This window comes from Micromonas commoda, chromosome 4 (assembly GCF_000090985.2).
Source record: "Micromonas commoda chromosome 4, complete sequence".
In the NCBI taxonomy this organism is placed as follows: Eukaryota; Viridiplantae; Chlorophyta; class Mamiellophyceae; order Mamiellales; family Mamiellaceae; genus Micromonas; species Micromonas commoda.
The window spans coordinates 124,634-150,854 of NC_013041.1; the positions used below are offsets into that span (position 1 = coordinate 124,634).

The following is a 26,221-nucleotide window of genomic DNA, read 5'->3' on the forward strand; positions in this document are numbered from 1 at the left end:
TCATAGTATCCACAAGCACGTTTGAGTTCGGGAAGTTGGAGCATGACGAAGGGTACGGAAAACCCATTGTTTTGCGGTTAATATTCTCCTCATCCGCTTCGTCAGCACCGAATCGGGTGCAATACCGAATAAAAACGTGATGACTCCCCCAAACACTTTTTGGTGAAAAGTGCGCGTAGGGTCGCGTATGGGCAAACAGACAGAATCTCGTCCCGCCGAGGGCTCGCATCTCGCCCGCGGCCGCGCGCATTCGACGCCGCGCGCGCTCGACGGAACGCACGCGCGCTCCTTCGAAACGGGCGCGATGGCGAAAGAAGAGGAGGACCGAGACCCTCAGTACGAGGAGGGCGACCCGAGCGGGAGCGGCGGCGGCTCCGGCGGCTCCGGCGGCGAGGGCGGCGGGAGCGGAGGAGACAAGGAGGTGCGCGAAAGGCGACTCGCACGGACGCCCCGTATCCGCGCGCGACGCGTCTTACTCGTCGTAAACGTACCCGACAAACCCCGCTCGGCGTAGTAAACCCCTCTCATCACCCGTCCCACGATTCACCCCTCCATTCGCAGGCGTCCGACGGCGATGACAGCAACGGCATGGACCAGGAGCGCGAGAACTCCGCGACCCGCTACTCCGGCTCGCATCGCGAGGGCCACGACGACCACGGCCGCGGGTCGCGCGGAGCCTCCCCCGACGAGATCGGCCAGGACGCGAGATCGACGAAGAAGGACCCCTCCGAGGGTGACGACGAAGAGCTCGGCGTGGACGAGGAGATGGTGGACGTCGACGGCGTCGACGGAAGCGACGAGGGGTCCGACGCGATGCACAAGGAGACGCCCGTGAACCGAGCGGATCAGCCCAACGCGAACGCCCCCCCCCGGTTCGACTTTCACGATTTCCCGAGGAAGACCAACCAGGCGGACGTGGCCAACGCGGCGGTCACCGCGGAGGTGCGAGAGAGCCGCCGGACGCACGCGGCGGCGATTCGCGCGCACGCCGAGGTGACGGCGAGCGCGTCGGCGGCGGGCGGCGGCGACAAGACGTCGTCAAAACCCGCTCACGCTCTCACGGGCTCGGCGCAGACGACGCAGGGCGAGGGCCGGATGAGCGAGGCGCACAAGACGGATACTACGGATAAGAAGACGGCGGATAAGAAGACTTCCGTGAAGGTGGAGGACGGCTTCGCGGTTCCCCCGCCGCCGTCGTCCACGGTGAGGGGAGCCGGCGGGTTGCCGGTGATGCCGCCGCCGCACGCGCCGCAGGAACCCGTCAGGGTCTCCGGCCACCCGCGGGTCTTCGGCGCCGCGCACCGGAGCATATTCCTCGCGGGAGGCGGCGTCGTCGGGCACAACATCCCGATGAGGCACGCGGGGAAAGGTCCGCCAACCCCCGCGGCTTCCGCCGGCGGGAACAACAAGGCGGCGCTCGAGCACTACATCCGAAGCGGGAAACAGGTGGAGTCGGTGCTCGGCGCGCGTCCGTCCCCGTCCTCCCTCGCGTCCCTGACCTGCGGCTTCGAGTACCTCGTCAAGTGGCAGAAGCAGTCGCACGTGCACTGCACGTGGATCGAGGAGGACCTGCTCGATCAACTCGCGCCCGCCGCGCTCGGCGAGTACCTGCTGCAGCACGGCCGCGGGCCACTCATGCTCATGGACCAGAACTGGACGCGACCGCAGCGCGTCGTCGCCGTGCACCAGCGCGTCGGCGGCGGTGGAGGAGGAGGAGGCGGCGGCGGCGGCGGCGGCGGCGGTGGCGGAGGAGGAGGAGGCGGCGGCGGAGGAGGAGGAGGAGGCTCCAACGGCGGCTCCGGCGGTGGCGTGCCCGACGCGGGTCCCGGCCGCGGGGGCCAAGGCGCCGCGCTCGCGACGGGCCGCCCGGGATCCGCGACCGACTCCGGCGACGGCGCCCGCGTCCCCTCGCCCGACGCGCGAGGGCCGGGGAGCGACGGCCCCGGAAGCGGTGGGTCCGGCGACGGCGGGACCGGAGGAGGAGGAGGCGGCGGCGGAACAAACTCCGGAAGCGGCGGTTCCGACTCGGGATCGGACCCGAAGACCAGGGTGCTCGTCAAGTGGTGGGGGCTCCCGTACGACGCGTGCACGTGGGAGCACGTCGAGGTCCACCCCGATTTGCCCGACATGCTGCACAGGTATCGCGAGTGGTCCGCGAACTCGCTCGCGGCGTCCAAGGACCTGACCGAGAACGGATCCACCGCGGCGGCGAGGGCCATCGCGGCGGCGAAGAAGCACAACCAGAAGCGAGCCGGTTCGGGCTTCGGCGGCTCGGGCTCCGGCTCGGGCTTCGGCGAGGGCTCCGGCGGAGGCTCCGGCGATGGATCTGGGAAGGGGAGCGCGCAGGGGGTTAACTCCGGTTCGGGCGAAGGGTCCGACGGCGGCGAGGGCGACGGCGCGAAGAAGGACTCGGGCAGCGGGAGCGGCAACAAGGACGGCAGCTCCGGCTCCGACACCGACGACAAGGGCGTCGGCGAGAAAACCTCGGACAGGGGCTCCGGGGACAACCGCGAGCCGATGGACCTGGACAGTGGGCACGGTAAGACGGGGCAGAACGGCCCTCCCGACGGTGAACTCGACGTCGCCGTCGCGAACCAGCGGCGGAGGCATCGGCACGGGACGACGGCTTCCTCCGCCGATCCAGCGGTTCGCTGGCTCATCGCCGCGTGGATGCACCGCGAGGGCGTCGTCATGACCATCCCGGCCGCGCCCTTCGAGCCCCCGTCGCTGCTCGCCAGCCTCACCGCCGCCGCGCGGGAGGACGTGGACAGGCCGGGTATGCTGGCCAGGCGGAGAGCGGCGGCCATCGGCATGTTAGCCGCGCAGCACACGGATTTTGGCGCTCGAAACGCCCCCGCGTTGGTGATCGTCCCCGCGGTTGTCATCTCGGAGTGGACCGCGGACTTCCAGAGGTACGCGCCGGAGCTCAACGTCGTCGAGTACTGCGGCAGCGCCGTGTCGAGGCAGGTTGTTCAGGAGCACGAGTGGTCGCACAGGCGAGCGGTTAGGCTTCGGAGGCCGAGCTTCAACAAGGGTTCCATCGGTAAGCCCAAGGAGATGACGCCCGTGAGCGCCAGCGGCGGCAGCGGCGAGGGCGGTAACGGCAACTCGGGCAGCGGCGACGCGACGAACACGGCGCAGATGACGGCGCAGGGCGGTCGCGCTCGCGAGCTGAGAGTCCTGGGCTCGGGCTCGGGCTCGGGCTCGGGTGACCACGCCGCCACCGGCGCCGGCCCGGGCGGCTCGGGGGGATCCGGCAGCGGGAACGGCAGCGACGGCGCCAAGGAGCCCACCGGGAGCGGAAGCGGCGGCGAGCTCGGAGGTAGCGCCAACGGGGCCGCGGGAGGAAGCGGGTCCGGTGGTGTCGGCAAGGGCGGCAGCAACCGAGACGCCTCGCCGAGCGGCGCCGGTAACGGCTCGGGCAACGGCTCGGGCAACGGATCCGGTAACGCGTCCGAAGAAGGCAAACGAACCGGCTCGGGTTCCGGAAACGACCCGAACGTCATGGTGGACGGAAGGAACACGAGCGGCGGCGGCGGAAGCGGCGGCGGCGGAAGCGACCCGTCGTCCACCGCCGCGGCGGCGGCCGCCGCGGTGGCGGCGGCGAGGCGCCCAAAGTTCCACGTGCTCATAGCGACGCACGACGCGGCGTCCCAGGACCTCCTCCTTCTTCGACAGGTGGCGTGGGAGACGTTGATCCTCGTCGAGGACGTCGACTCGCACAGGAGCGTCACCATGTCCATGTTGCCCCGCGTGGGTACGCTGCAGTCCGCCAACCGCGTCTTGATGCTCAACGGTCCGATACCGCGGACCATCGGCGAGACGCTCACGATTATGGACTTTATCAAGCAGTCGCCCGAGGGCATGATGGCGCTGGAGCGGCACCTACTCGGGCTCGAGGACGCCATGGCTCTGCAGGAGGCCACCTCGATCCTGGAACAGGTCACGCTGGACCTCACCCTGGTGCTCAAGAGGGAGCCGAAGCACGCACCCGAGGAGGCGAAGCATGCTGCACCCGACGCCGCGGAGGTTCCGCCTCGACTCGCCGGGTTCGACGTTCGAGCCGCCGCCGCCGCTAACTTGGGATCCAACGTCCAGCCGATGGTCCGCGGGATCAACGTCCCGCCCTTCATCGCCGCGACGACACCCTCGGGACACGCGGCGGCGCACGGCTTGAAGCGCCAAGGGAGCGGCGTCGAGGACGCGCGCCCGACAAAGAGGCCCGGAGTGAGTCACGCGCCGCCCGTCGCCCCGCCGCCGGTTGGCGTCAACGTCAACGTCGGTTTCCCAAACCCGCTCGCGGGCTTCGCGGGTCTGAACATTCCACCCGGGTTCCCGCCGCCGGTTCCCGAGGCGCAGGCGCGGAACGTGTCCGACGAGGGGATCCAACGGGCGGCGCAGGTGGCGTCCGCGGCTGCCGCTCAGGCTGCCGCGGCGGGCGCTCCGCCGCAGATGCAGATCATCCAGGCGCTCATGACCACCATGCACCAGGACCCGGCGGCGGCGACGGCGATGATCCAGCGGATGCAGCAGATGATGCTGCCGGTCGCGGCTCATCACGGCGTATCGCCGGAGCAGCTGGCGCACGCGCAGGGTGCGCTCCTGCAGCAGATGTTTCACAACGCCACGCAGGCGGGGTTGCCCTCTAACCCCTTCGCGGCGTTCCCGGAAATGCCGCCGGCTGCGGGGCTGGCGCAGAACCCGATGGCCGCCGCGATGGCCGCGGCGGCGGTGGCGGCGGCCGCCGCGACCACGGCGCACCGGGCGCCGCCTCCCGCCGCCGAGCCTCCCGCTCAGCAGGGGGCGCGGAAACCCGCCGAGGCTGAGGAGGAACCGCCGAAAATCGTCAAAGCGACAAAGGGGAAGAGGACCCGCGCCGCCGCGAGGGGTTCCGCGGTGAAGAAAGCGAAGAAACCGTCCAAGGAGTCCAAGTCGACGTCGCCCGACAGATCCGACGACGGCATCGGCGGCGGCGGCAGCGGCGAGGACGGGAGCGGCAGCGGGGGCAGGGGCGGGCGCGGCGCTTCCAACAGCGGCGGGTCGGGGGGCTCGGGTGGCGGCTCGGGGCAAGGGCCGGGCGGATCCGGCGGTTCGGGCGGTTCCGGGGGCTCGGGTCGGAGCAAGACGGCGGGCAAGACGACGCGTAAGCGCCGATCGTGAGATCAATTCTTATTCTTTGGGGAGAGACCCCCCCCATGTTCAACCATTCTTTGTACGGGCTCGCGAGTCGTCCGCGTATTAGCGAGACGACCCACCGTTCCGTTAGTTGCAGCATCGAATTATATATTTTTCGTGTACATCGTATTTTCACATGTTCGCGTGCGTGGATACATGGCTGTCGCGTGCTCATCGAAGCCTCCTGGGCGTCTCGCCGACCGCGGCGTTCGCGTTTAGCCTCCTCGTTCGTTTCGCGGGCGTCTGCTTGGCTCCCCCGGAGGCGCCCCTCTTCGTCTTTCCCTTCCTCGGCACCGTCACCCCCGCCACGACTGAGTCCGCCGCCACGTCCTCCTCGGCGTCCTCCTCGGCGTCCGAGTCGTCGGTCGCCCGTGCGTTCCTCCGCGCATCGTCCACTCGCCTCTTGACCTCCGCCTCGATCGACGTCCTCATCTCGTCGTTGGGCTCCACGGTGAAGTCCTTAAAGTACGCACCAGTCATGGGCGACTTCCACTTAGCCTCGCGTCGACCCCCCCTCGTCGACCCGTCGCCGCCGCTCTCGTTCCTGCTCTTGCGCATCCACCGCGCGATCTTCCTGCGCTCGTACGTGAACCCATCCGACGCCTTGACCGGATCGCGGAGCAAACAGTGCCCGATGGGGCACATCCAGTCCTCCTTATCGTCCACGATGTCGTCCTCCAGCGGCCGGCGCGTCTGCTCGTACTTGGCGTCGCCGAGCGCCATCCTTAACCCGTCAACGAGCCTGTCCAACTCGTGGGGCTGCAAGTCCGCGGCGGACCCTTGGTGCACGCGCGACAGCAGCGAGATGGTGTCCATGCCGCCGGGCTGGATGGGATTGGCGGGCGCGGCGTTGGGATTGGCGGCGTTGGGGGCGGCGGGGGCGCCGCGATGAGCGTCGGCTCGCGCCGCGACGTCCGCCATCCTGTTCGCCGTTTGTTCCGCCCGTCGCGCCGCGCGCTCAGCTTGCCACTCCGAGATGCCCTGGATGAGCAGCCGCGCCGCCTCCGAGTTGCCGAGCAGGTCCGCGGCGGATTTGCCGTTGTGGTCCAGGACGTGAACGGAGTCGGGGTAAGATTCGACCAGAAACTTGAGAGTCGCGTACGCGGAAGATCCGGAGCTTCCGCCGGCGGCGAGGTGGAGGGGGATCCGCCCATCCGCGTTCGCCACCCGCGTCCCCTCCGGGAACGCCGCGACCGTCTCCTTGATGACCGGCAACGGCGCCTTGCAGTGCACGGCGTGGTGCAACGGGAGGCCAACCTCCGCATTGAGGTGCGTCGCCATCGCGGGCGCGGCGGCGACGATGTCCTTCACGAGCCCGGCGTCGCCCCGCTCCACCGCGAGATGCAGCGCGGTGATCGCCTCGGACGGGTCGTTGAGCTGCATGCCCCCCGTGCCGCCGTCCGCGTCGATGACGAGCTTCCGCGCGGCGTCCGGGTGGGCGCGTAGCACCAGCCGGACCGTCTCCGCGTGGCAGTTGGACGCCAACGCAAAGTGCAGCGGCAGCCACCCAAACTGGCCGGGTTGCTCAATCGCGCCCGGGTACGCTCTTAAGATCTTTCGAACTCGGCCAATCTCCCGAACGTCGTGGGCGACGACCCGGAGAGCCTGGTGCAGGGGCAGGTTACCCTGGCTGTTCTTATCTTTCGCGCAGTCCTTATCCGCGTCGAGCAACGCCGCGACGACGCCGTCGTCCAACCCGTGCTCGATGCAAAACTGCAGCGGCGTCCTACCGGCTTCGGGGGGAATCGGCGGTCCTCCCGGGACGCCCGTGAGCACCCTCCCCGTGCGTGCCAGCTCCGGTTTGGCCTTGATGAGGGTGTGGAGGTTTTGGATCGCGTTTTTCGACGGCCTCGGGTCCATGGTGCTGAGGCAGTGGAACACGGCGTTGTACCCGTTCCTGCACGGCTTGTCGATTCCCTCCGGGAACGCCTCGATGATATCGGCGAGGACGGAGGGATGCACCTGGCACGAGGCCGCGAGGTGCAGCGGAAGCTCCTTCGCGTCCTTGCTCCGGGCCTTACCCGCGCAAGTCTTCGTCCCACCCTCGCACATCATCTTGACGAGAGTCGCGAAATCGCCCCGCGCGTGATCCTTCTTGTCGGGATTATGCCCGCTCTTGTCAAAAAGTATGAGCCGAGCGAGCGGGGTCAAGCCGTTGACGTCCTCCTCGTTAAGAAGCACGGGTCGCAGGTCGATCAAGCGCTTGATGATATCGATCTGCAACCGATGCTTGATAAACGCGCCGATCCGGTCCGAGTCGCTCTTCACCGGATCGCGCCGGCTGCACGCGGCGACGTGAAGAAGGTTACGTTTGGACGAAAAGTCCCGGTACTTGAGCGCGTGCTGCGGCGCGACGCTGATCATCGCGTGGATGATATCGGCCGGCACGTCGCGGCAGGACCCGAGGACGTAGTACAGGTCTTTCGCGCTGACGTGGCAGGGGCCGCCCTCGCGTCCAGCCGCGCCCCTCGCGAAGTCGTTCTCCACAAAGTCGTGCGCCAGCTTCCAGCAATCGTATCGAGCAATCGTCGCGCGCTCGATGCAGTCGTAGATTAAATCGACGTGATGTTTGGGTAATCCGACGTCGTGTTGGTTGCGCACGGGCGCGGGGTTCGCGATTTCGCCTCTCCGGTGCTTCGCGATAAACCTGCGAATTGCTTCATCCCTTTGCCGCTCCTCAAAAATCGTTCTCGGAGTGTTTGGAGTGTTTTGCTTGGTTGCAAACGCGATTCTGTCCGCGCCGACCTGGCAGCATTCGTTGAAGGAGCAGATGTCATCGCAAAGCAATTTAATGACCGAGACCCAAGGGAGCGGTTCGTTAGAGAGTCCCAAGCGACGGTGCAGATCCCGATCAAGCCTGGGCGGGAACTTGTCGTAGTTGCGGGAAAAGAACCCCTTGATATGCTCCATCGGCCACCTCCAAGGCCCCGTATCGTCCAAAGTAAACTTTACGACATCCGGTGTCATGTAGCGCAATAACGTGTGATGGTCCTTATCGTGGTCGTATTCGTCCTCCGTGGGGCAATCGAGACCGTCCATCTCGGCGAAGGTTCGCGCGAAGTCGTACAGCATAGAGGCGAGGCGCTTTCGAATACACTTGGCGACTTCTGCCCGAGCCTTGTGACGCTCGGTGCCGATCGCGGTCTCCTTCTCCTTCTGCTTCTGCTTGGCGGTCTTGGGGTCGTGCCCGATTTGTACCATGGCGGCGCCCGCGATCATGGCCTTGGCGCCCAGCGCTTCCCTGAGTTCCTTCCAGCGCTTAGCCTTCCAGAGCCTCATTATCTCCGTTTTGGGGGCGTTGGCCTCGACGTCTGCATCGTCCTCGAGTTCCGGGCGGAACGAGATACGAGGCCTTCGTCGCTGGCGCCTGTCTTCGCGTATATCGTCGTAGTCCCGGATGATGTTCGCCATGCTGTGCAGGATGGGGTTGTTGAACATGTTCAACACGGGCGCGTTCATGGTGACGCCCCGAGATACGCCCGAAGGTAAAGGTACTTGTAAAGGAGGGCACCCCCCGTGCGCGGCTGCTCGACGAGCCCGAACGGCGCGGAATTCGGCCTAGCGCGTAAGCCTTGAGACGTGAATGTGTTCTGGGCGCTCTGCGCGCTAGGGTTGGGACCGACGCGTGCCTTCGCGGCCCGTGTTGTGCCCCTCGGTTTAAAAGGGAACGCGCCCAAATGGTTTATTTTCGCGCCTTTCCTAATCTTACCTGACACAAAATGCGTGTGCTCACATTTCTATTTAGGGTTACAAGTACCAGTAAGACACGGTGCCCTCTTTGACCTCTCCTCAGATCCGGTCGCACCTCCGGAGGCGACGCCGGTCCAAATCGGAGGCGACCGATCGCCTATTGAAGAAGCACCCCCCCCCTACCCATCTCGTCGCGCCACCCACGGACGCGCCGCCGCCCCGGACGGAGCCATGGCCGCGCAGTGGCAGCTCAAGGTGGCGGTGGAATCCCTGAGGCCGCAGGACGTGGTCGAGATCGGCGTGACCCCGGAGACTACCTGGGAGGAGGCGAAACTCGCGGCGTGCCAGGTGGCGTACGCCGAACCCGTCGACGTTGCCACCAGGCGACTGCTCTTCCGCGGCAGGGAGAGGTCCCCGACGGCAACACTGGGCAGGGACGGGGTGCGACCGGGCCATAAGCTCATGCTCGTGGAGAGCGACGAGTCCAAACGAGAGCGCGCGAGAGCCGCGCAGGAGGCGCAGATGGAGCAGATCAGGGCGGAACGCCAGCGCCACCACGCGTCTTCCGTTCACCGCGACGGCGTCGGCGGCACAGTTGGCGACGGCGGCGCAGTCGGCGACGGGGCGCGGCTGGCGGAGCGGTGTCGAGCCGAGGTGGACACAGCTGTGCGCGCGGCGGATGCGCTGGAGCGCGAGCTGGGCGAGCTGGAGCGGGCGACGGAGAGGGCAGTGCAAGGCGGCGTCGCGTCGGCGATGGGCGCCGCCGTGCCCAAGGACGTCGCGTTCCTCCACCTCGGGGACCGGCTGGAGAAGGCGTTGATTTCTCTAGACGGCGTCGACACCGGCGGCGAGGATGACTTGCGGGCGCTGCGGAAGGGCGCGGTGCGACGGATCCAGGCGCTCATGGAGAGGGGGGACGCCGCGAGGGCGAGGGCGGCGGGGGCGCGGTGACGGTGACGCGACGGGCGGGGGATAGCACACGACGTATCCGTGTAGACATTCGATAGCGCACGGCGTAGCCGAGGCGGAAACAAACCAAAGGTCACAAAAAATCTAGCTTCGGTGGCAAGGCGAGTGACAACTGGCGGGCTCTTTTGATTGCGCCGAGGCGGAGAGCGGTCACGGTGTCGGTCGCGGGAGCCATTGTGAGGCGCGCGTCACTGCGAATCATGTCGTCGCTAGCGCAGCAAATTTATGCCGGGCTCGGAGCCCCGCATCGCACTCTCGCTCGCCCCCGCGGTGCGTCGGAACCCGACTTGCCGCCCCGGGTTTTGGCGCGAGTTTCAAACCGCCCTCTTTAACACCGACGAACATCTGATTGACCCCATCGCCCCGCCCCTCGATCTCCCCTACGCCTACGCAGCCACCCGAGGGCTCCGCGTCGTCAACATGGCCGGGCAGAAGGACGGCATGGGCGGCCCGCGCAACCGCACGGGCCGCACGCACGACCCCTACAGCACCCCGCTGCGCGACGCCAATCGCGACCGCCTCTACGGGATGCTGACCGCCCGCGCCGCGGCTACCCTGCTCACGTACCTGACGGAGTTGAACAAGACCACCGCCCAATTCTTCCAGGAGTACATGGCGAAGAACCCGATCCCTTACGCGTACTGGGAGAGCGGCAAGGTGAAGGACGTGAGCGGGGAGACGTTCATCCAGGGTTTGCTCACTATGGGACCGAGGCACATTGACGAAAAATACAGGCAGTCGTACATCACCGTCGACCCGCCCGCGCTGGCGGTCAGACTTCTGGACATCAGACTGGCGCTGAGGGACGAATTCGTCGCGGATCTCGCGTGGGTGAAGGAAGAGAACGCGGACATCATGAAGGTGGCGTGCATGTCGAACCTCGAGTCGAGCGCGAGTCTGGACTGCGACATCGACTTCGACAACATGGACGAAGACGACAACTTCGGGGGCATCCCCGAGGAGGAGTACATCCCGAGCGGTAGTTCTGTGGACCGCGACGACGGACCGTCTTGGAGTTACGAGTCCATGCGCGGACGGGAGATTCAGGGCGAGGGCGTCGACGTGGACTGAAGGGTTATCGTAGCGGCGGGCGATTCTTAAATACTCTTATGAAGTCCCAACTGTTTGGCCGTTCAGAACACTCGCGCCAAGTTTGAACGCGTTCTTCACATCTCTCGGACGCGTCGACGCCATGACGTCCATCTGGAGCATCTGGCTCGAGCCCCCGCCCGGCGGCGCGCTCGAGCAGAGATCCTGCGAGTTCATAAAGGCGCAGAGCGCCAGGCTCAAGCCCCACGGCGCGTCCGGGCCCTTCGCGCCTCACGTCACCCTCGTCGGCGGGTTCGAGTGCTCCCTCGAGGAGGCGCGCAAGAGGACGGTACAACTCGCGGCGGACCTCGCGCGCATACCCGTCGCGCCGTTCGTGGACGTCACGAAGGGCGAGCGGTTTCATCAGTGCGTGTACATGCGGGTGGAGCCCAACGATCAGCTGGCCACCGCGCACGCCATCGCCGCGGAGGCGTTCGGGGTCAAGGCTGGTAACGGCGGCGGATCTCCCTACATGCCGCACCTGTCGCTCGTGTACGGCGACGTGCCCGAGTCGGAGAAGGACGCTTGCGTCGCGGAGGCTGCCGCACAGCTGTGCGGGGACGTGGATGTGATGGGGGGATGGGAGGCGACCAACATATCGCTGTGGAGGACGGACGTGAGCGACGCCACGTGCGAGTCGTGGGAACGCGTGGAGCTGGTCCCTCTGCGAAAATGCTCGCTGGTCAAGTGGGCGCGCTTCTACGAGGACTACATCAAACGCACGCAGTCGCCGGACGGCTCGCCGCGGGACTCCCCGAGGAGCGCGGAAGGATAGTAAAAATCGAGCCGTGCCTTGCAATACAAACGAAATTAGCGCCTTACCGATCGGAGCGACAACAACAATTTGTCCCGTCCTCTCCTCGGCGCTTCCTACGCGCGCGTGATCTGCACGTCGCCGAGCCTCGCCAACGCCTCGCGCAACGCCTCCTGATCCTTGGCCATCAGCCTCGGCATCGCGTGCGCGGACCGGTCCTTCAGCGCCGCGAGGTCTTTGGGCGTCGGATCGTACCCCAACGCGGCGAGCGCCCAGACGATCTTCGCCAGCGACCTCGGCGCGAGCTTCTTATCCTGCGAGATCGCGTTTCTCGCGAGGATGTCCAGCTGCTTCGTGCTCATGCGCATGTCCAGCAGCGACGCGCCCCACAGCCCGAGCACCGCCGCGCCCGGGTGCAGCGACCCCTCCGCGGCCTCCTCCACCAGCCTGTTCGCCAGCGCCGCCGCGTGGGCACCCGGCGGCTGATGCCTCGTCCGCCCGTACGCGCAGAGCAGCTTCGCCGCCTGGTCGCCGTCCAGCTCGGACTCCCGCGCTCCTGCTGGGGCGTCTTCGCCCTCGCCCTCGCCCCTGAAGTCCGCGGTGTACGCGCGGATCACGTCGTCGCCCGGGTTGGTCCGCAGCACCCCCCAGGCGTGCATCACCGTCAGCCTGTCATCCGCGGGAAGCTCATCCACCAGCCTTCTAGCCGCGGAGACGATCTGCTGCATGTCGCCCGGCGCCGGCCTGTGACGAAGCCTCGCGAGCGCCCAGTGCGTCTTGACCAGCATCTCCGCGTCCATGCGATCCGCCAGCCTCGCCGCCGAGTTCGTCAGCGCGTCCATCGCGTCCGCGCCGAGGGGCGCGCCCATCGTCGCGAGCGCCCAGAGGATGCAATCCACGCTCTCCGTCGTCAACCGCGCCGCGCATCGAGGCAACTCGGCGTCCACAGCCTTGACGTACGTCTCCGGCGGCGCGACGCCCATCTTGGCGCACGCCCACAGGCACTGGGACAGGTTGAGCGCGGACGCCATCCCGCCCAGGTTCTGCGCCGCGCTCTGCTCCAGCAGCGTGGAGACCAACTCGTCGGGCGCCCGAGCTCCGACCCGCGCGAGCGCCCACAGCAGGTTGCTCGTCTCCTGACCCTCGAAGGATTGGACGTTCGTCGCCACGGCGTCGAACACCGACGCGTTGAATGCATCGCCCGGGACGTACTCCATGTGCGCCGCGCCGAGCACCACGTTCGTCAGCTCCTGCGCGCGGAAGTCCCGCAGCCTCGGCGCCACGGCGCTAAAGATGGAAGCCAAGCATTCGTCGCTCGGCCGGTGGCGAAGAGACCCCAGCGCCCACACCATGTTGGACACCGCCTGCGGCTTCACCTCTCGCGCCTTCGCGGCGCGCCCACCCTTCGTGGCCGGCGGCTTCGCGGTGAGCTCGCGCTCGAGCCCGGCGGTGATGTCGTCGAGGAGATCCGCACCCGGGGAGTGGTCGAGCCGCGCGCACGCCCACGCGACGTTGGCCAATCCTTGGGCGTTCATGCCGCCGAGATTGGCGCGGACGAGGTCCATGAGCGCCGCGAAGGACGGGGAGGACGTGACGGATTCGCGCGTGGCGTCGCCCTTGGTGTGCGTGGCGATGCGGTGGATGGCGGTGGCGGTGTGGATGGGGTCGAACGCGTCGCCGTCGGCGTCGACGATTGCGAGGATATCGCGCGGGTCGCGAGCGCCGGTGAGCTCGCCTTGGATGCGCGCGGAGGTGGACACGTCGGCGCTGGAGCCGCCCGACCCGCCGCCGCCGCCGCCGCCGCCGCGACCGCCTTTACCGCCGCGACCCCGCCCTCGAGGAGCGCGCGCGGGCGCCGCGTCGGCGACCGCGCGAAGCGAGGGCGGCCCTCGCGGTGGCGCCGACGCGCCGTGACTCGGCCGCCGCCCGAGGAAGTGCGATTTCTGGTCCGCTGGGGGCGCGCGCGAGGACGTCGCCGCGGGGGTCGCGGCGACGCGGCGACGCGCGAGCACCACCGGCGCGACAACCCCGAGCGAGATGGCTTGGCGCTGCATCTTCGCCCTACCTTCGGCGGTCGCAGACGACGCCGAGCCCTCCGATAAAGTGGCGGAGGATTCGCCCAAGCGCCGCTTTTGACGAGGCTTTATCGGAAGGTCACACTGACGTGGAAAACCCACCTCGTTGATTTCGGATCTGTAGGTAACGCAGTCATCAAAAAAGTACAATTTGAGCGTAGACTGGTACCTTCGAAGGTAAAAGTAAAAACCATCTTTCTCGAGTCAGGAATCAAGAAATGTCGCCGTTCGTTGAAACGTAAAATGTGTGGGGATGTGTGTCTAAATGTCGTTACGCTGTGTAACTGCAATTCGTTGGGCTTCGCATACTAAATGCTCGTGTAAAATTAGGCGAAAAAAAACGAGACGGGACAAACGCCAACATATGTCTTTACACAGCACGTCGGATCGGACCCGAACCCCGGGCGCGCACGCGTCCATGAACCCCCCCTCATCCTCATCATCCTTATCATCATCATCCCTCACCCATCCTTATCGCTCACTTGGGCAGGTGCTTCACCAGGAGCGTCTCGAACGTGGCGTAGAGGTCGGCGTTTGCGTCTCCGAAGATCTCGCTGGCCCTCGCGAGAGTCTCCTGCCTCGTCTGCTTGTGCGCGTTGAGCTCCTTGATGTTGGAGAGAAACTGCGAGAACTTCTCGTACGACAGCCTCGCCCTCGCCTGGCGGAAGAACTCCTTGCCGTCCACCTTGCCGCCGGCTCCGTTGATGCCGACGGGCGGGGACCCGTGGCCGCCGACGGATGGCGACGTGACGGTGGACGAGTGCGATCCTCCGTTGGTGAACCTCGCGGGGGACGCTGAGGGTGTGTTGCCGTACGCGCCGGTACGCTCGGATAGGATGCTCCCCTGTCTCGGGCTCGCGGTGGGCTTCGCCGACTGAAGCACGGAGGAGACGAGCCTGTCGCCGGACGCGTCGTTGGTGAACTCGTTCTGGTCGTCATCCTTGAGCGTCGCCATGAGGTTCATCTTGAAGTTCTTCAGCTTGCTGACCTCCTTGTTCAGGGACTTGACCGCGTCGGTCAGGGCGCTCTTCTCGCCCTGGAGCTGCGCGTTTTCCTCGCGCGCCAGCTCGAGCTTGTCCTGCGCCTCGGCGACCTCGCCCTCCATCGCGATCATTTGCTTCTGCATCTGCTTGTTCTTCGCGCGCGCCTCCTCCACCTGCTCGGTCAGCTCGTCGATCTCAGCCTGCATCTGCGCCGTCTTCGTGGCGAAACCCATCGCGGATATGCGGGCGGCGAGTTCGAGCATCTCGGCGGGGTCCGTGGGCAGCGCCTGAACGGTTGCCGGGGCATGGACCGGGGGCGGGTGTTAGGAGGAGGAAACGCGGATCGGGTGAATAATGCACTCGTTTTGGCGCGAACGCGACGATCGACGCGGGGTACGAGCGGGTCGCGGGGTTGGGATTGACGCCGCGGCTCGTGAGTACGCACCGCCGCGAGGTCTCTGGGGATGGAGCCGTCCATCTCTCTCCGATGTCCACCTGGGGATGAAAGCCTCCAGCCACCGGTGCGTGTTGTGCGCCCCTTCGAAGGCTCGGGTCGATTTCTTAGTTGTCACGCGGACGTGCTGTTGTCCCGATTTTCCCCTCCCCACCACAGCGCAAGTGGTTGGTTCCCTTCGGCGCTCGGTCGCGCAACCGTCCGGCGTGGCCGGACAGTTTTCCCGGGGAATCGTAGACCCTAAAAGAATTATTCCGGTAACCACCGTATTAGGGTTTGCATGGACGTGCAAAGTTCACATACGAGCGAACAGTCTGCAAAAACCGTGCTTTGGCCCTAATTTTTTGTTGTTAAAATTCCGGTCTAATTGAGGAGTTAAAACCGTCGACCCATGTTCGCAATCACTGCATGAGACGCGTGTTTCGCGTATGCGACGTGGTTAGCCTAAATTCTGCCACCAAAATTGTAAATTCGAACCAGGCCCTAATAAAATGCAATGCTCTCGCCTCGGTACCGCATAGTTGGTACGCCCTCACAAGCAAGTACTCAACAAAGTCAAGATGCCTAAGGCTACGGCTCCCCACAGGGTGCGTCTCCCGACCGCGTGCGCATCGGCGCATGGCCGTTTCATAGCTCGGACGACGACGGAGTGGCGTTCACCGGGCATGGAAGGATGTCGAGGACACGTCGCTGAAGAAACCCTTCGGACGGTACCTGACGCGCGCGATTGCGGGTCGGCGACGCCGACTAGTGTATCGCGCCGGTCGATTCGAGTACGATGACGGCGTTTATAATCCATTGTGACGCGTCGTGTGTCCGTTTCGATCGAGCGTCGCGTACCCTCGAGCGGTTTTCGACGCGACGTGCCTTCGCCTTTCCCCCTCTCCGAGGCTCCTCGCGACCTCGGAGCGCCCGGATGCGCGCCGACGACGGCGCGATGTTGATGCTTCGGCGGCCGACGATGATTACAAAGCGATGATTAGATCACGTTTGAACCGTCGTAGGCGGCATTGGCATCGACGCGCGTTCGTCGTCGATAGGAGGTCGCCGCGCGTCGGTCGATCCTTCCTCCGTTTTCCGCACTAGGGTCTACTCTCTTAGGGTTTAGACTGTGTTTTTCGTTTTTCACCCGGGGATGCGCTCGCGCGCGGATGCATCCTGGTCCGCGGATTCATCCATTCGACCCAAAACCAATTCGAACGCGTCGCTGACCCCAATACCCTCCTTTCCTCACGTCAACAGTACCGTCAGTTCCACATCGTGGGTCGCCATGTCCCCACCGATGCGATGCCCGATCCCCAGGTGTACCGCATGAAGCTGTGGAGCACCGACGACACCCGCGCGAAGTCCAAGTTCTGGTACTTCCTCTCCCGCCTGAAGAAGGTGAAGAAGGCGAACGGCCAGATCCTCGCGTGCAACGAGATCTTCGAGGAGGACGTGACCACCATTAAGAACTTCGGCATCTGGATCCGCTACCAGTCCCGCACCGGGTTCCACAACGCGTACAAGGAGTACCGCGAGGTGTCCATGAACAAGGCTGTGGACGCCCTCTACGAGGAGATGGCGTCCCGCCACCGTGTGCGCGCGCCCTGCCTGCAGATCATCAAGATTGCGCAGGTTGCTGACGCGGATGTCAAGCGCGACAACACCATCCAGTTCCTCGGCGTGAAGGAGCCCGTCTCCTTCCCCGTCGTCAACAAGGTTCTTCGCCACGACAGCAAGAGCCAGAAGACCACCTTCAAGTACAAGCGCCCGAACTTCTCCGCCGTGTAAGTTGCGCGGGGTTGTTGGGAGGCGAGGCGTGCTTGAAGACTTGGGGAACGGGCTGGGGTTGCTGGCATAGCAATGGGTTCGGGAGAGTTATGGGGGTGTGGTCGTCGCGATCAAAGGAAAGGTCGAGGCCATTGGTGGTTAAAAAAAAAACAACCAAACTGCATGGAGAGCTCGGGTTTATAGGAAGTTCTCTAGACACTTGTGATGTCAAACTTAGGCATCGAAACAAAACAGCGCGACACAAATCATTCGCAATTCGCCATTTCGTTTCATTACAACATGCTCGCCCACACGATCAAGCCATGTACTTGAACACGTTGGGGTTGTCCTTGTCGCGCTCCAGGTAATCTCGCGAGATGAGGTCCTCGATCCGCTTCTTGATAATCTTAAAGTCGGGCTTGAACATCTTCGTCAGCTGCTGCACAACCTCGAGCACGAGCTGCTGGTGCGGAAGCACCTTACGGCTCTTCATCGTCCGCACAATCGCCGCGTCGATGGCGTAGCGTCGGTCCTTGTCAACATCCGCCTCAACCTTCTTCTTGTCGTCAATCTGCGGGAGCGGAATCTTGATCCGGCGCATCCTGTCGGTGAACTTTTCGTTGTACGTGAACACGTCGTCCTGGTTAATGCTCTTGTTCTCGGGTTCCTTGAGCAGGACCTTGTACTTGGCGCACGACAGCGAGTGCAGGTTACGCGCCATGTCTTCATCTGGCAGTCCGAGCCTCTCGCGAATCTCCGTGTACTTGAGGGTCTCCTGCTCGTTGAAGAGGAGCAAGATGGCAGCCTGGAACAGGTTGATGTTGAGCTCGATGGGCTTGGACGCGAAGTTCCCTTTCATAGTGACCTGACCGAGGCCGTAAATCCACGTCAGCTTGCGGTGCTGCAGCTTCTTATCGTAAAACTCCTTAAACGTGGTGACGCATCCGACGCACTCCTCGGGCAGCGCCAGCTCGGTGAATTTGTACGTGGGCCAGAACCCGGTGGTCAGAACCGTGACGGCGAACTCCATCTTGGGCTTGCGGGTCTCGTCGTCGTCTAGCCACTTCTCGAACTCCTTTTGGTTGTCCTTCGCGATCTGCAGATCGGTCACCATGCCCTCCATCTTGCTCGTGAACTGCGCGCCGCACTGCGTCTTGAGCTTGGTCAGGATGGACCGCTCGTGGTCGTCGTTGGCGCTCCTGTCGAAAAGCAAACGCCTGGACAGTTTCTTGCGGTAAAACTCGCCGAAAAGGTCCTTATCGCTGATGTAGGCCAAGAGCTTGACCACCTTCTCCAACGTCATCTCCACCTCCTCGTCCGAAAGCTTCTCGCTGCTGCCCTTCTGGAGCAGCTTGTCACAGAAAAGAGCGAGCAACTCGGCAGACGTGCTCCCCGTGACGACTTTGTTGCAGAAAACTTCGAACGCTTCCTTCAGAGCGCGATGGAACAAGGAGTCGTTGCTGAAGCAGTCCACGACGTACTGGAGATACTTGTCGTGGAGCTGGATGATGGACCGGACAAAGACCTGCTCGGTGCCCTGCGCCGCCGCCGCCTTGTCCTTGGGAGCCTCCTTCTTCGCTCCCTCCGCATCCTCCGCCTGCTTCACCAAGGTGACGCCCTCCTTCTCCACGTGCTTTTTGAATATGTCCGCCACCGGGGGCAATCCCGCGGGGATCCGCTTGAACAGCCTGAACATCCTCGCCAGGTCCTCCGTCTTGTCGTCGCGGAGCAGCACCGCGCAGCCGCTGTGCTCCTTCTCCAACAGCTGAGTCTCGTACGCCGCGAGAACCTCTTTTTCAACCTCCTTCAGCAGCTTGGTCTCCGACGACGCGTGAAGGTAGTGCCCCACCCTCTCCTTCTCCCGCCTCAGGCACTCCTCCGCCTTGACCAGGTAATCCGGGCACGAGTCCTCGTCGATCCACACGGAAGCCTTCCTGCTGTAAAACGCCGCCGTGTTCGTGAGCAGGTGCGCCTCGAAGTCCTGCTCGTACGCCTCCATCCCGCCCATGCCCATCTCCACGAAGATGCCGAGGATGTTCTTGACCAACGCGCGGTCGATCTGCTCGCCGTCGCGTTCCTTATCCACCAGCGCGAGCACCGCGTCCTTGACGTTCTTCTTGAGCTCGGAATAGACGAGGTCGCGGAAGCACAGCATGCCCACGTCCTTCAGCTGCGCGAGGTTGTGACGCTGGATGTAGTACCTGTCGAGGTAGTTGAAGAAGCGCGAGAGCCACCGGACCATGATCTTGTGGTTGTCCCAGCGCTTCACGAGCTCCTTCAGCATGTACTCGCCCTGCTTCTCGCGCAGCGCGGGGAGGACGTCGGAGGTGATGTACGCGTTGAAAGCCTCGCGGTACCTCTCGTACAGCTGCTGGGAGAAGTCGTGGGGCGGTTTCTGCGTGCACATATTGTAGATGGTGCTGTTCGAGCCAAGTCACGGGCGGGATTCGTCGTCAGCTCGGCGCGTAACGTGTGAATCGACGAAAGTGGATTTATATGGGACGGATCTGACGTTTTTGAAAACTGGGCGCGGGGCGGTTCGAGAGGGCGACGCACGTGTAGAGGTTGATGTACTCCTCCGGTGTGAAAGGTTCCTGCCCTCCATCCTCGAGGATGGCGCGAAGCTTGGTGATTCCTTTCTGCGATTTGTTGGGGGGAAGCAGGAGGGGTCAGCGGTTCGCTTTTTCAAAGATATCCCGTAGGGTTACTCCTCGGACACAGCTGGCACCTCCTCGTGCTCCCGGATCTGGCGCGCGTCGGGTGCGTGTCGACGGCCGAGGAGCGGGCCACGAGGGATGAGATCGCACCTGCATGAAGTCCCATCCATCCTCGAGGTTGATGATCTTCCTATCGCCCATCATCGTGCTCGGCGAGAAAGCCTCGCGCGCTCAAACCGGACCCGGGAGGTGACACGCAGAAGGTGGAGCGAGATCTGCCGCGAGCGACCCTCGGACGCAGGACGGTCCTCGGCCTCGATAAGGGCGCGGGTCCGCGGGTCACGCGCTGCGGTGCCTCGAGGAACCGAGCGGTCGACGGAATGAGACCTGCCGTCACCGATGCTCGCGCGTCGGGCGGTGTGAACGGAGTGAGGTCGCGCCCCGGTTCGACGAGCCTCGGTTGTTGCTCTCTGACTGCGTTTGTGCTGGCTCTCAGCTGACTGGCGTGGATTATTTCATTCACACGACTAACGGCGCCCGACTCTATCTCCGTGCTGGCCTGCTAAGGCTTCACAGGTCGTACTTGACGTCCCACTTGTCCCTAAAGTTGGTGTTGAACGTCCAGTTGTTCTCCCGGATCTGGCCGTAGAACCCCCGCTCGCACAAGTCGTACCCAAGCCGCAACTTCAGGTCCTGATCTTCCACGAAGTTGAAAATCTTCTTCGTCAGCTCCACGGACCCGGCCACGTCCGGCCGACTGAAGCCCTTGCTGCCCACCATGCACCCCCCTTTCACGTCCAGAGTGAGCAGCCCATCGTGATCCAGCTCGAACGTCTTTTTGCCGGCGACGCCGTACTTGACGTCGTCCTGCGTCGTGGCGTAGCTCAGGCCCATGTCCACTCGCGATAACACGCTGCTGGGGAAGAATTTTTTTCTGACGTACGCCCGCGACTCGACGCGACCGTCGCGCGTGTCCAGCGACCCCGAGACCTGCGCGGCGTGGATCGAGAGAGAGGTGGCGTCAGCGCGGGGTTTGTCGCCGAAAGGTCGGCCTCTTTGCGAGGGCGTCGAGGCACGGGCCGGGGAACGCCGTCGGGGCGGATCGAGGGTAAAGCGCCCCTCGCGCGGATAAAAGGTGGGATAGGAACCTTCGCCGGCGCGGGCGGGGCGGCGCACCGTGAGCACGTAGTTGTCGTCGTTGCAGAACTTCTCCTTGGCGAACAGCTTCAGGTGCTTGTTGCCGCTGTCGAACCTCAGGCTGGTCTCCATCGTTGCCGCGTGCGACCTCCGGACCCGCGCGCTCGGTACAGTGGCGCGAAGTCGCGTCAGTCGGCGCAATTATTCCCGTCGCCAGATTGTTAGTCGTCGTTCAGAATTGGCGCGAGCGAGGCACGGCTCCATGGCTCCTTGGAGGCCGGCATCCGCGGCGTCGCCGTACCGGCACGCCGTCTCCCCCGCGCGCTCGCACGTCTCCACCGAATCGTCCGACCCGTACCGTCTCTCCGAGAGCGCCACGCGAACGTCGAACGACGCGTACGGAGACTACCACGAGATTGAGAAGATTATGCGGCGAGAGCGACAGGAGAACGACCGGATGCAGGCGCAGAAAGCGGAGCTGAAGGAGGCCGAGCGCCGAGCGTTCGTCGCGGAGAGACGCGCGGAGGCGGCGGAGCGCGCCGCGGCGGAGCGCGCGCGCGAGGCCGACGCCGAGGTCGCCGTCGCCGAGGAGGTGGCGACGCAGGCGGTGGTGGCCAATCGCGACGCGCGGCGCGCGCTCGAGGCGGCGCGCGCGGAGGTGGAGGGATACCGCCAGACGCTCTCCGAGATGGGCACCCCGCCCGCATCGCCCCTGAGCGCGCGGTCGATCCGCGCATCCCCGCACGCCTCGCCCCACCGCCCCGACGACGCCGCGATCCCCCACCAACCCGCGTCGCCCGTGCAGCCCGCCAAGATCGCCGAGCTCGTCAACGCCCTCGCGCAGGCGGACGCCAAGGCCGAGCGCCACCGGGTCATCGCCGACGGCCTGCGCGTGGACCTCGACGCCGCGGCGGCGGCCCTCGACGTGGAGCGCGGGGCGAGACTCGCCGCGGAGACACAGCTGGCGGCGCACGAGCAAAAGCGAATGGACGCCATCGAGCGCTTGCTTCGACGCGCGAAGGACGGCGCCGCGCTGCGGTCCGACGTTGCGACGCCCACGCGGGCGTCGCGGGACATCATCGCCGGGGCGCTCACGCCGAACGATTCGCACGACGTCGCCTCCGCCGCCGCCGCCGCGCCCGCCGCGCCCGCGCTGACCAGGGCGGAGGAAGATCTCGTCGCGCTGGAACGAGAACACGCCATCGAGCTGGACCACCTTCGGAAGCAGCTCATGAAGAGCAAGGCGGAGACGGACGCGACGCGAAGGGCGTTGGACGCCGCGCGCGCCGCCGAGGAGGCTGCCGTGCTCGAGCGGGACGCCGCCGCGATGGCCGGCGCCGTCGCCGAGCGAGATCTGGCGCTGCTGGAACGGGGTCGGGTGGGACGGGAGGGCCGACGCGCGCTCCGACGGGTTCTGGAGGAACTGGACGCCATCGAGCGACGGTCCGCGGGGATATACAAGGTGGCCGCGTCCGCGATAGACCTGAACCGTCGGATGTGCGAGGCCATCGAGGCGATGCCCGTTCGATCCGGACGATGGCTCGGCAACGGGTCGTCGGACGATGACGAGGACGCGAACGAAGGAGACCCGGTCGGGTTCGCCGCCGTCGACGAGGGAGTGGAGCGAACGTGGCGCGTGGGCAGGGACGTCCTGCAGGAGGCGTGGCACCACACCCGAGGGGAGATGCGTACGCTCAGGCGGGAGGCGCGGACGCTCGGCGCGCAGCTGGAGAGGGCGGCGTTGGCGGAGGTGCGAGCCGTGGCGACGGCGAGCATGTACCGGTCCCACGATTCGCGACTCTCCTCCGATTTCGACAAGGGATTCGCGGTGGGTAACAGACTGGCGGCCATCGAGGTGAACCGTCGCGACGGTAGATCCGGTCCGGACTCGGCGAGGTCGTCGTGGGAGAGCCGCACGTTCGCGCCGGCGACGACGAAGACTCGTTCTCGTCCGGAGACGGCCGCTCGGAGATCGAACGAGGTTCGGACATCGGAAGAGGTTCGAAGGTCGGCGGAGGTTCGGAGGTCCGTCAGCAGGGACAGGCTTCACTCCCGCGCGTCCAGCGCCCGAAGCAGCGCCGCGACGAGCATCGCCCTCGAGTCCCACCGGCGCGGACGGACGACGACGCATCGTCCGGGCTCGTCGCGCACGGCTGCGCGATCGCCGTCGGCGTCGCCCGCGCGGATGGGAAGCGTTCGGTCCAGCGCCGTCGGATCGATCGCGTCCGCGGGGTTCCAAAGTCAATCGCAAAGTCCGTCGTCGTTCGGGGGCGCCGGTGCGACGCGAAGGAGCCGGTCGGTGCCTCGAGGAGGCGGTGCGATGTCCTCCAGCGCCGATCGATCGGGACGATCGCCCGCGGCGAAGAGGCGGGTATTTCCGGAATCGCCCGGTCGGTCGGTCGGTCGCGCGAGGAGCGCCAGCGCCGGACGGACCGTGCCGATCGCGTCCCCCGTCGCCGCGTACATTCGCGGCGAGGCGCCCGCGAACGCTCGCCCCGAACCCAGGCGACGGGGACTCACCGCCGGGGACTACTCGGACGCGTCGAGGTCGAAATCTCCGGGGTCCGGCAAGGAGCGGCTCAAGAACGTGATTCTCCGCCGGGGACCCGCGGGCGAACCCAGGCCGAGGGACGGCAAGACGCCGTCGCAGAGGCTCGCGGAGATACAGGCGCAGAGGCGCATACCCGCGCCGTCCAAGGGGAAGACCGGGAGGGGGCTGGCGACGAGCGCCCGGCCGTCGTCGGCGCCGGGAACGAGGGACTCTTCGGAGAGCAGGTTCGCCAAGTCGCCGGCGCGATCGCCCGCGAAGTACCTGCGGAAGGGCGGCGCGTACGAGGTGGCGTCGAGGTACAAGTCGCCGAAGGGGAAGGTGGACTTGATGCCCGCTCACAGGCACAGGTCACCGCGCAAGCCGCAGGGACGATACGCGCTTTAGCGTCTACGCGACTCGTCATCTACGAGAAGAACTCGCGCGAAGGTCGACGCGCCTGAATGAACGGAACGATGACGTCACGATAGCCGACGATGATACCTACCCTCGCGATGTGATACACGTGGTGATATGATGCCACTTCAACGCTAATCACCGGTCAATCGAGCACCCAAGCGGTGTCGTCGCCAGCCCCGCCGAACGTCTCGGCGGTGACGTTACACTCCGCGAACATGGCGCTGTCGAATCCGCGACTGAAGGAACCCGGGAGTTGCCGCCGACGCATCTGGTTATCCCACGCGGCCTTCCACGCGGCCGCCCCGCCCTTCACCGTGACCACGTGCGTGAACCCGCGCTCGTTGAGTAACCGCGCGGCTCGCGCGGCGCGCGTCCCCCCGTCGGCGTCCATCACCAGGAGCTTGGCGCCGTTGGCGTCGATATCGGCGCCGCCGCCGCATCGTTCGAGGACGGCGTTGACGAACAAGTCGGCGTCGAACGGCTCCTGCTTGTACACCTTCTTACCCGCGACTGAGTCGTAGACGCGCGATGCGTGGACCAAGGGAACCGCGAGTACCCTGTCCCCGACGGACGAGCCCGGCCGAGGGGGATCGGGTACCTTGCCCTCGAAATCAACCTCCGACGACGCCCGGACGTCGAGCGCGACGTACCCGTGTTCTCACAGCACGCGCGCCTCCTCGGTGTCCGCGGGCTCGTGCGACTGCGGGTACTTGCCGAGCACCGACGCCGCGAACGTCTCGTCGTCGTACAGCCCGGTGGATGCGCCGGTCTTCACCGAACGGCGAAAATGGTTACGGGATGCGTTTCTTGGCGCGGTCGTGGTCGTTCTTCCTCCGGCGCTTCGTGTGGCGCAGGTGTGGCCGCGGGAGACGCGATACGTCGTGGGGGTCGTCATCGTACCGAGCATCGTGGCTGATATCGGCGCGGATGACTTCGAGTTTGCGCGCTGAACGTGTGAAGCGCGCGCAGTGGTGTCTGCGCATGTGCGTGACAAATATTTGGTGTGTCATGCTGACGAATAAGGTCGTTTGATCATATTTGTATGGAAATATAGTTACGTATTTGCAGAGGATACCCTTATTTCGTATTTATCCAGCTCCTGCCTATGGACAGATAGATAGATGGTGGTTGTCACAGCCAATCTGCCAATCTCAATCTTCCGTGCGCTTGACTTCATCGCTGCTGAGGGGCCGAGTCAGAGTTGAGTCGCAGTGCATCGGGCGCCGGTGAAGGACAAGCTAGCTGGGGGGGAGATAGAGAAGCGCTGAGCGCTGGCTGGGAGCACCAGAGCGCTCGGGCGGGTGACAAGGGTGATACTGTCTCCATCTCCGCTTGTGATACAGGCACGCGGTTGAGGTTGCGAGAATGAGGGAAGCTGCAGGAAAACTTCTTCAGGGAACGTGTGGTTGGGCTTCCCCGCACCAGGCGCTGAGCATCTACGGAGGCAAAGTCAGAGGTTCGGAAGAGCGACTGCGCATCTACAGTAGGAAAGCGTTCGCTGCCCTCGAGATTGATACGACGACCTACGCAATCCCTAACCCAGAAAGGACAAGGCTCTGGGCGGAGCTCACCCCGCCTGGTTTTACATTCCTGGTGAAGGCGTTTGGAGTGTTCTGTGGATCCGTCGACGTCGGCAATCTCCCTAAATCGACGAGGGCTGTGCTCGGAGTAGACCCGGCGGATAGGAAGCGCGTGAGCTACTCCGACTTGTGCGAGGTCGCCAGGGAAGACCTCTGGCGTCGTTTTCACGCCGCGCTGGAGCCTTTGTCCGAGTCGGACAAACTGGGTTGCGTCGTGTTCCAGTTTCATCTGTCCTCTTTCGGTCCCCACCGAACGAATCGCGCACACGTCGAGCACCTGCGCGCCAAACTTTCACCCCGAATAAAGATGGCTGTGGAGTTTCGCGACCGGGCGTGGATCCAGGGCGACGAGGCGTGCCGGACGGTGGAGTGGTGTCGAGCCAACGACTTCGCCCTGGTCGGCGCGGATGAGCTGCTGCACGAGACCATGCAGCCCGATCGCGCTCAGACGGGGCTGAGACCGGGGGAGGTGCGACGCGCCATGCCGACGCTACTCGCGGCGACGTGCGAGTGGGGTGCCGTGGTGAGGGTGCACCGCAGGCACGGGACGAGAGAGAGGCTGCTGGAAGACGACGAGATTCGCGCTTGGGGACGAAGGATCAGGGAGGTTGCGCCTCGGTTGAGAGGCCCGATCTGGTGCCTGTGGGGAACAGACTGGAAAGACGCGGCGATTGAGAACGCGGCTAAGCTAGCCGCTGCGGTGGGAGATGAAATCGCGTTTGACTGGATCGGCATGCAGAAGAAGGCGTCGATGCAGGAAAAGGGCGGGATCGCGAGCTTGTTTGCGAAGGCGCAAAAGTTCGAGCTCTCAGCCGAGGACAGGGCCGCCGTTTCCCTCGCGAAAACGCACAAGCGCCCGGCCGAGGTCCATCCGGCCAGGACAGTGGAGACGTCCGCCATCGCGCGCATGTTCGCAGCTAAAAAGTCGAAGCGCGAAGACGACGACGACGAAAGGCCAG

At 65.2% G+C, this 26,221-nt stretch overlaps 12 protein-coding genes across 12 annotated transcripts; 7 read left to right on the plus strand and 5 right to left on the minus strand.

Annotated features, from left to right (window-relative positions):
• Nucleotides 1-304: 304 nt before the first annotated feature.
• MICPUN_99853 (predicted protein) lies at nucleotides 305-5,160 on the plus strand (the record flags this gene model as incomplete). The annotated part of the gene is made up of 2 exons (XM_002501179.1): nucleotides 305-421; nucleotides 562-5,160. 2 exons carry the CDS (start codon nucleotides 305-307, stop codon nucleotides 5,158-5,160), a joined length of 4,716 nt encoding a protein of 1,571 aa, XP_002501225.1.
• Nucleotides 5,161-5,346: 186 nt separating this feature from the next.
• Nucleotides 5,347-8,634, minus strand: MICPUN_57535 (predicted protein; the record flags this gene model as incomplete). The annotated part of the gene is made up of 1 exon (XM_002501557.1): nucleotides 5,347-8,634. The coding sequence occupies one exon, from the start codon at nucleotides 8,632-8,634 to the stop codon at nucleotides 5,347-5,349; it is 3,288 nt and encodes a 1,095-aa protein (XP_002501603.1).
• A 462-nt stretch (nucleotides 8,635-9,096) lies between these two features.
• MICPUN_57536 (predicted protein) lies at nucleotides 9,097-9,816 on the plus strand (the record flags this gene model as incomplete). The annotated part of the gene is made up of 1 exon (XM_002501180.1): nucleotides 9,097-9,816. One exon carries the CDS (start codon nucleotides 9,097-9,099, stop codon nucleotides 9,814-9,816), a length of 720 nt encoding a protein of 239 aa, XP_002501226.1.
• Nucleotides 9,817-9,971: 155 nt separating this feature from the next.
• MICPUN_57537 (predicted protein) lies at nucleotides 9,972-10,956 on the plus strand. The gene is made up of 2 exons (XM_002501181.1): nucleotides 9,972-10,104; nucleotides 10,229-10,956. Exons 1-2 carry the CDS (start codon nucleotides 10,035-10,037, stop codon nucleotides 10,903-10,905), a joined length of 747 nt encoding a protein of 248 aa, XP_002501227.1. The 5' UTR covers nucleotides 9,972-10,034; the 3' UTR covers nucleotides 10,906-10,956.
• A 70-nt stretch (nucleotides 10,957-11,026) lies between these two features.
• Nucleotides 11,027-11,701, plus strand: MICPUN_113313 (predicted protein; the record flags this gene model as incomplete). The annotated part of the gene is made up of 1 exon (XM_002501182.1): nucleotides 11,027-11,701. The coding sequence occupies one exon, from the start codon at nucleotides 11,027-11,029 to the stop codon at nucleotides 11,696-11,698; it is 672 nt and encodes a 223-aa protein (XP_002501228.1). The 3' UTR covers nucleotides 11,699-11,701.
• Nucleotides 11,696-14,968, minus strand: MICPUN_57539 (predicted protein; the record flags this gene model as incomplete). Its single annotated transcript, XM_002501558.1, has 2 exons — nucleotides 11,696-13,921; nucleotides 14,235-14,968. The coding sequence occupies 2 exons, from the start codon at nucleotides 14,966-14,968 to the stop codon at nucleotides 11,794-11,796; spliced, it is 2,862 nt and encodes a 953-aa protein (XP_002501604.1). The 3' UTR covers nucleotides 11,696-11,793.
• A 999-nt stretch (nucleotides 14,969-15,967) lies between these two features.
• Nucleotides 15,968-17,195, plus strand: MICPUN_57540 (predicted protein; the record flags this gene model as incomplete). The annotated part of the gene is made up of 2 exons (XM_002501183.1): nucleotides 15,968-16,003; nucleotides 16,432-17,195. The coding sequence occupies 2 exons, from the start codon at nucleotides 15,968-15,970 to the stop codon at nucleotides 16,960-16,962; spliced, it is 567 nt and encodes a 188-aa protein (XP_002501229.1). The 3' UTR covers nucleotides 16,963-17,195.
• Nucleotides 17,196-17,208: 13 nt separating this feature from the next.
• Nucleotides 17,209-19,802, minus strand: MICPUN_106836 (predicted protein; the record flags this gene model as incomplete). The annotated part of the gene is made up of 3 exons (XM_002501559.1): nucleotides 17,209-19,361; nucleotides 19,498-19,580; nucleotides 19,749-19,802. 3 exons carry the CDS (start codon nucleotides 19,800-19,802, stop codon nucleotides 17,258-17,260), a joined length of 2,241 nt encoding a protein of 746 aa, XP_002501605.1. The 3' UTR covers nucleotides 17,209-17,257.
• A 288-nt stretch (nucleotides 19,803-20,090) lies between these two features.
• On the minus strand, nucleotides 20,091-20,892 carry MICPUN_93885 (predicted protein). Its single transcript, XM_002501560.1, has 2 exons — nucleotides 20,775-20,892; nucleotides 20,091-20,588 (listed from the first exon to the last, which is right to left on the minus strand). The coding sequence occupies exons 1-2, from the start codon at nucleotides 20,865-20,867 to the stop codon at nucleotides 20,169-20,171; spliced, it is 513 nt and encodes a 170-aa protein (XP_002501606.1). The 5' UTR covers nucleotides 20,868-20,892; the 3' UTR covers nucleotides 20,091-20,168.
• Nucleotides 20,893-20,997: 105 nt separating this feature from the next.
• MICPUN_57543 (predicted protein) lies at nucleotides 20,998-23,670 on the plus strand (the record flags this gene model as incomplete). The annotated part of the gene is made up of 1 exon (XM_002501184.1): nucleotides 20,998-23,670. The coding sequence occupies one exon, from the start codon at nucleotides 20,998-21,000 to the stop codon at nucleotides 23,668-23,670; it is 2,673 nt and encodes an 890-aa protein (XP_002501230.1).
• A 154-nt stretch (nucleotides 23,671-23,824) lies between these two features.
• MICPUN_57544 (predicted protein) lies at nucleotides 23,825-24,859 on the minus strand (the record flags this gene model as incomplete). The annotated part of the gene is made up of 3 exons (XM_002501561.1): nucleotides 23,825-24,298; nucleotides 24,350-24,628; nucleotides 24,758-24,859. The coding sequence occupies 3 exons, from the start codon at nucleotides 24,857-24,859 to the stop codon at nucleotides 23,825-23,827; spliced, it is 855 nt and encodes a 284-aa protein (XP_002501607.1).
• A 188-nt stretch (nucleotides 24,860-25,047) lies between these two features.
• On the plus strand, nucleotides 25,048-26,183 carry MICPUN_57545 (predicted protein; the record flags this gene model as incomplete). The annotated part of the gene is made up of 2 exons (XM_002501185.1): nucleotides 25,048-26,091; nucleotides 26,142-26,183. 2 exons carry the CDS (start codon nucleotides 25,048-25,050, stop codon nucleotides 26,181-26,183), a joined length of 1,086 nt encoding a protein of 361 aa, XP_002501231.1.
• Nucleotides 26,184-26,221: the final 38 nt, after the last annotated feature.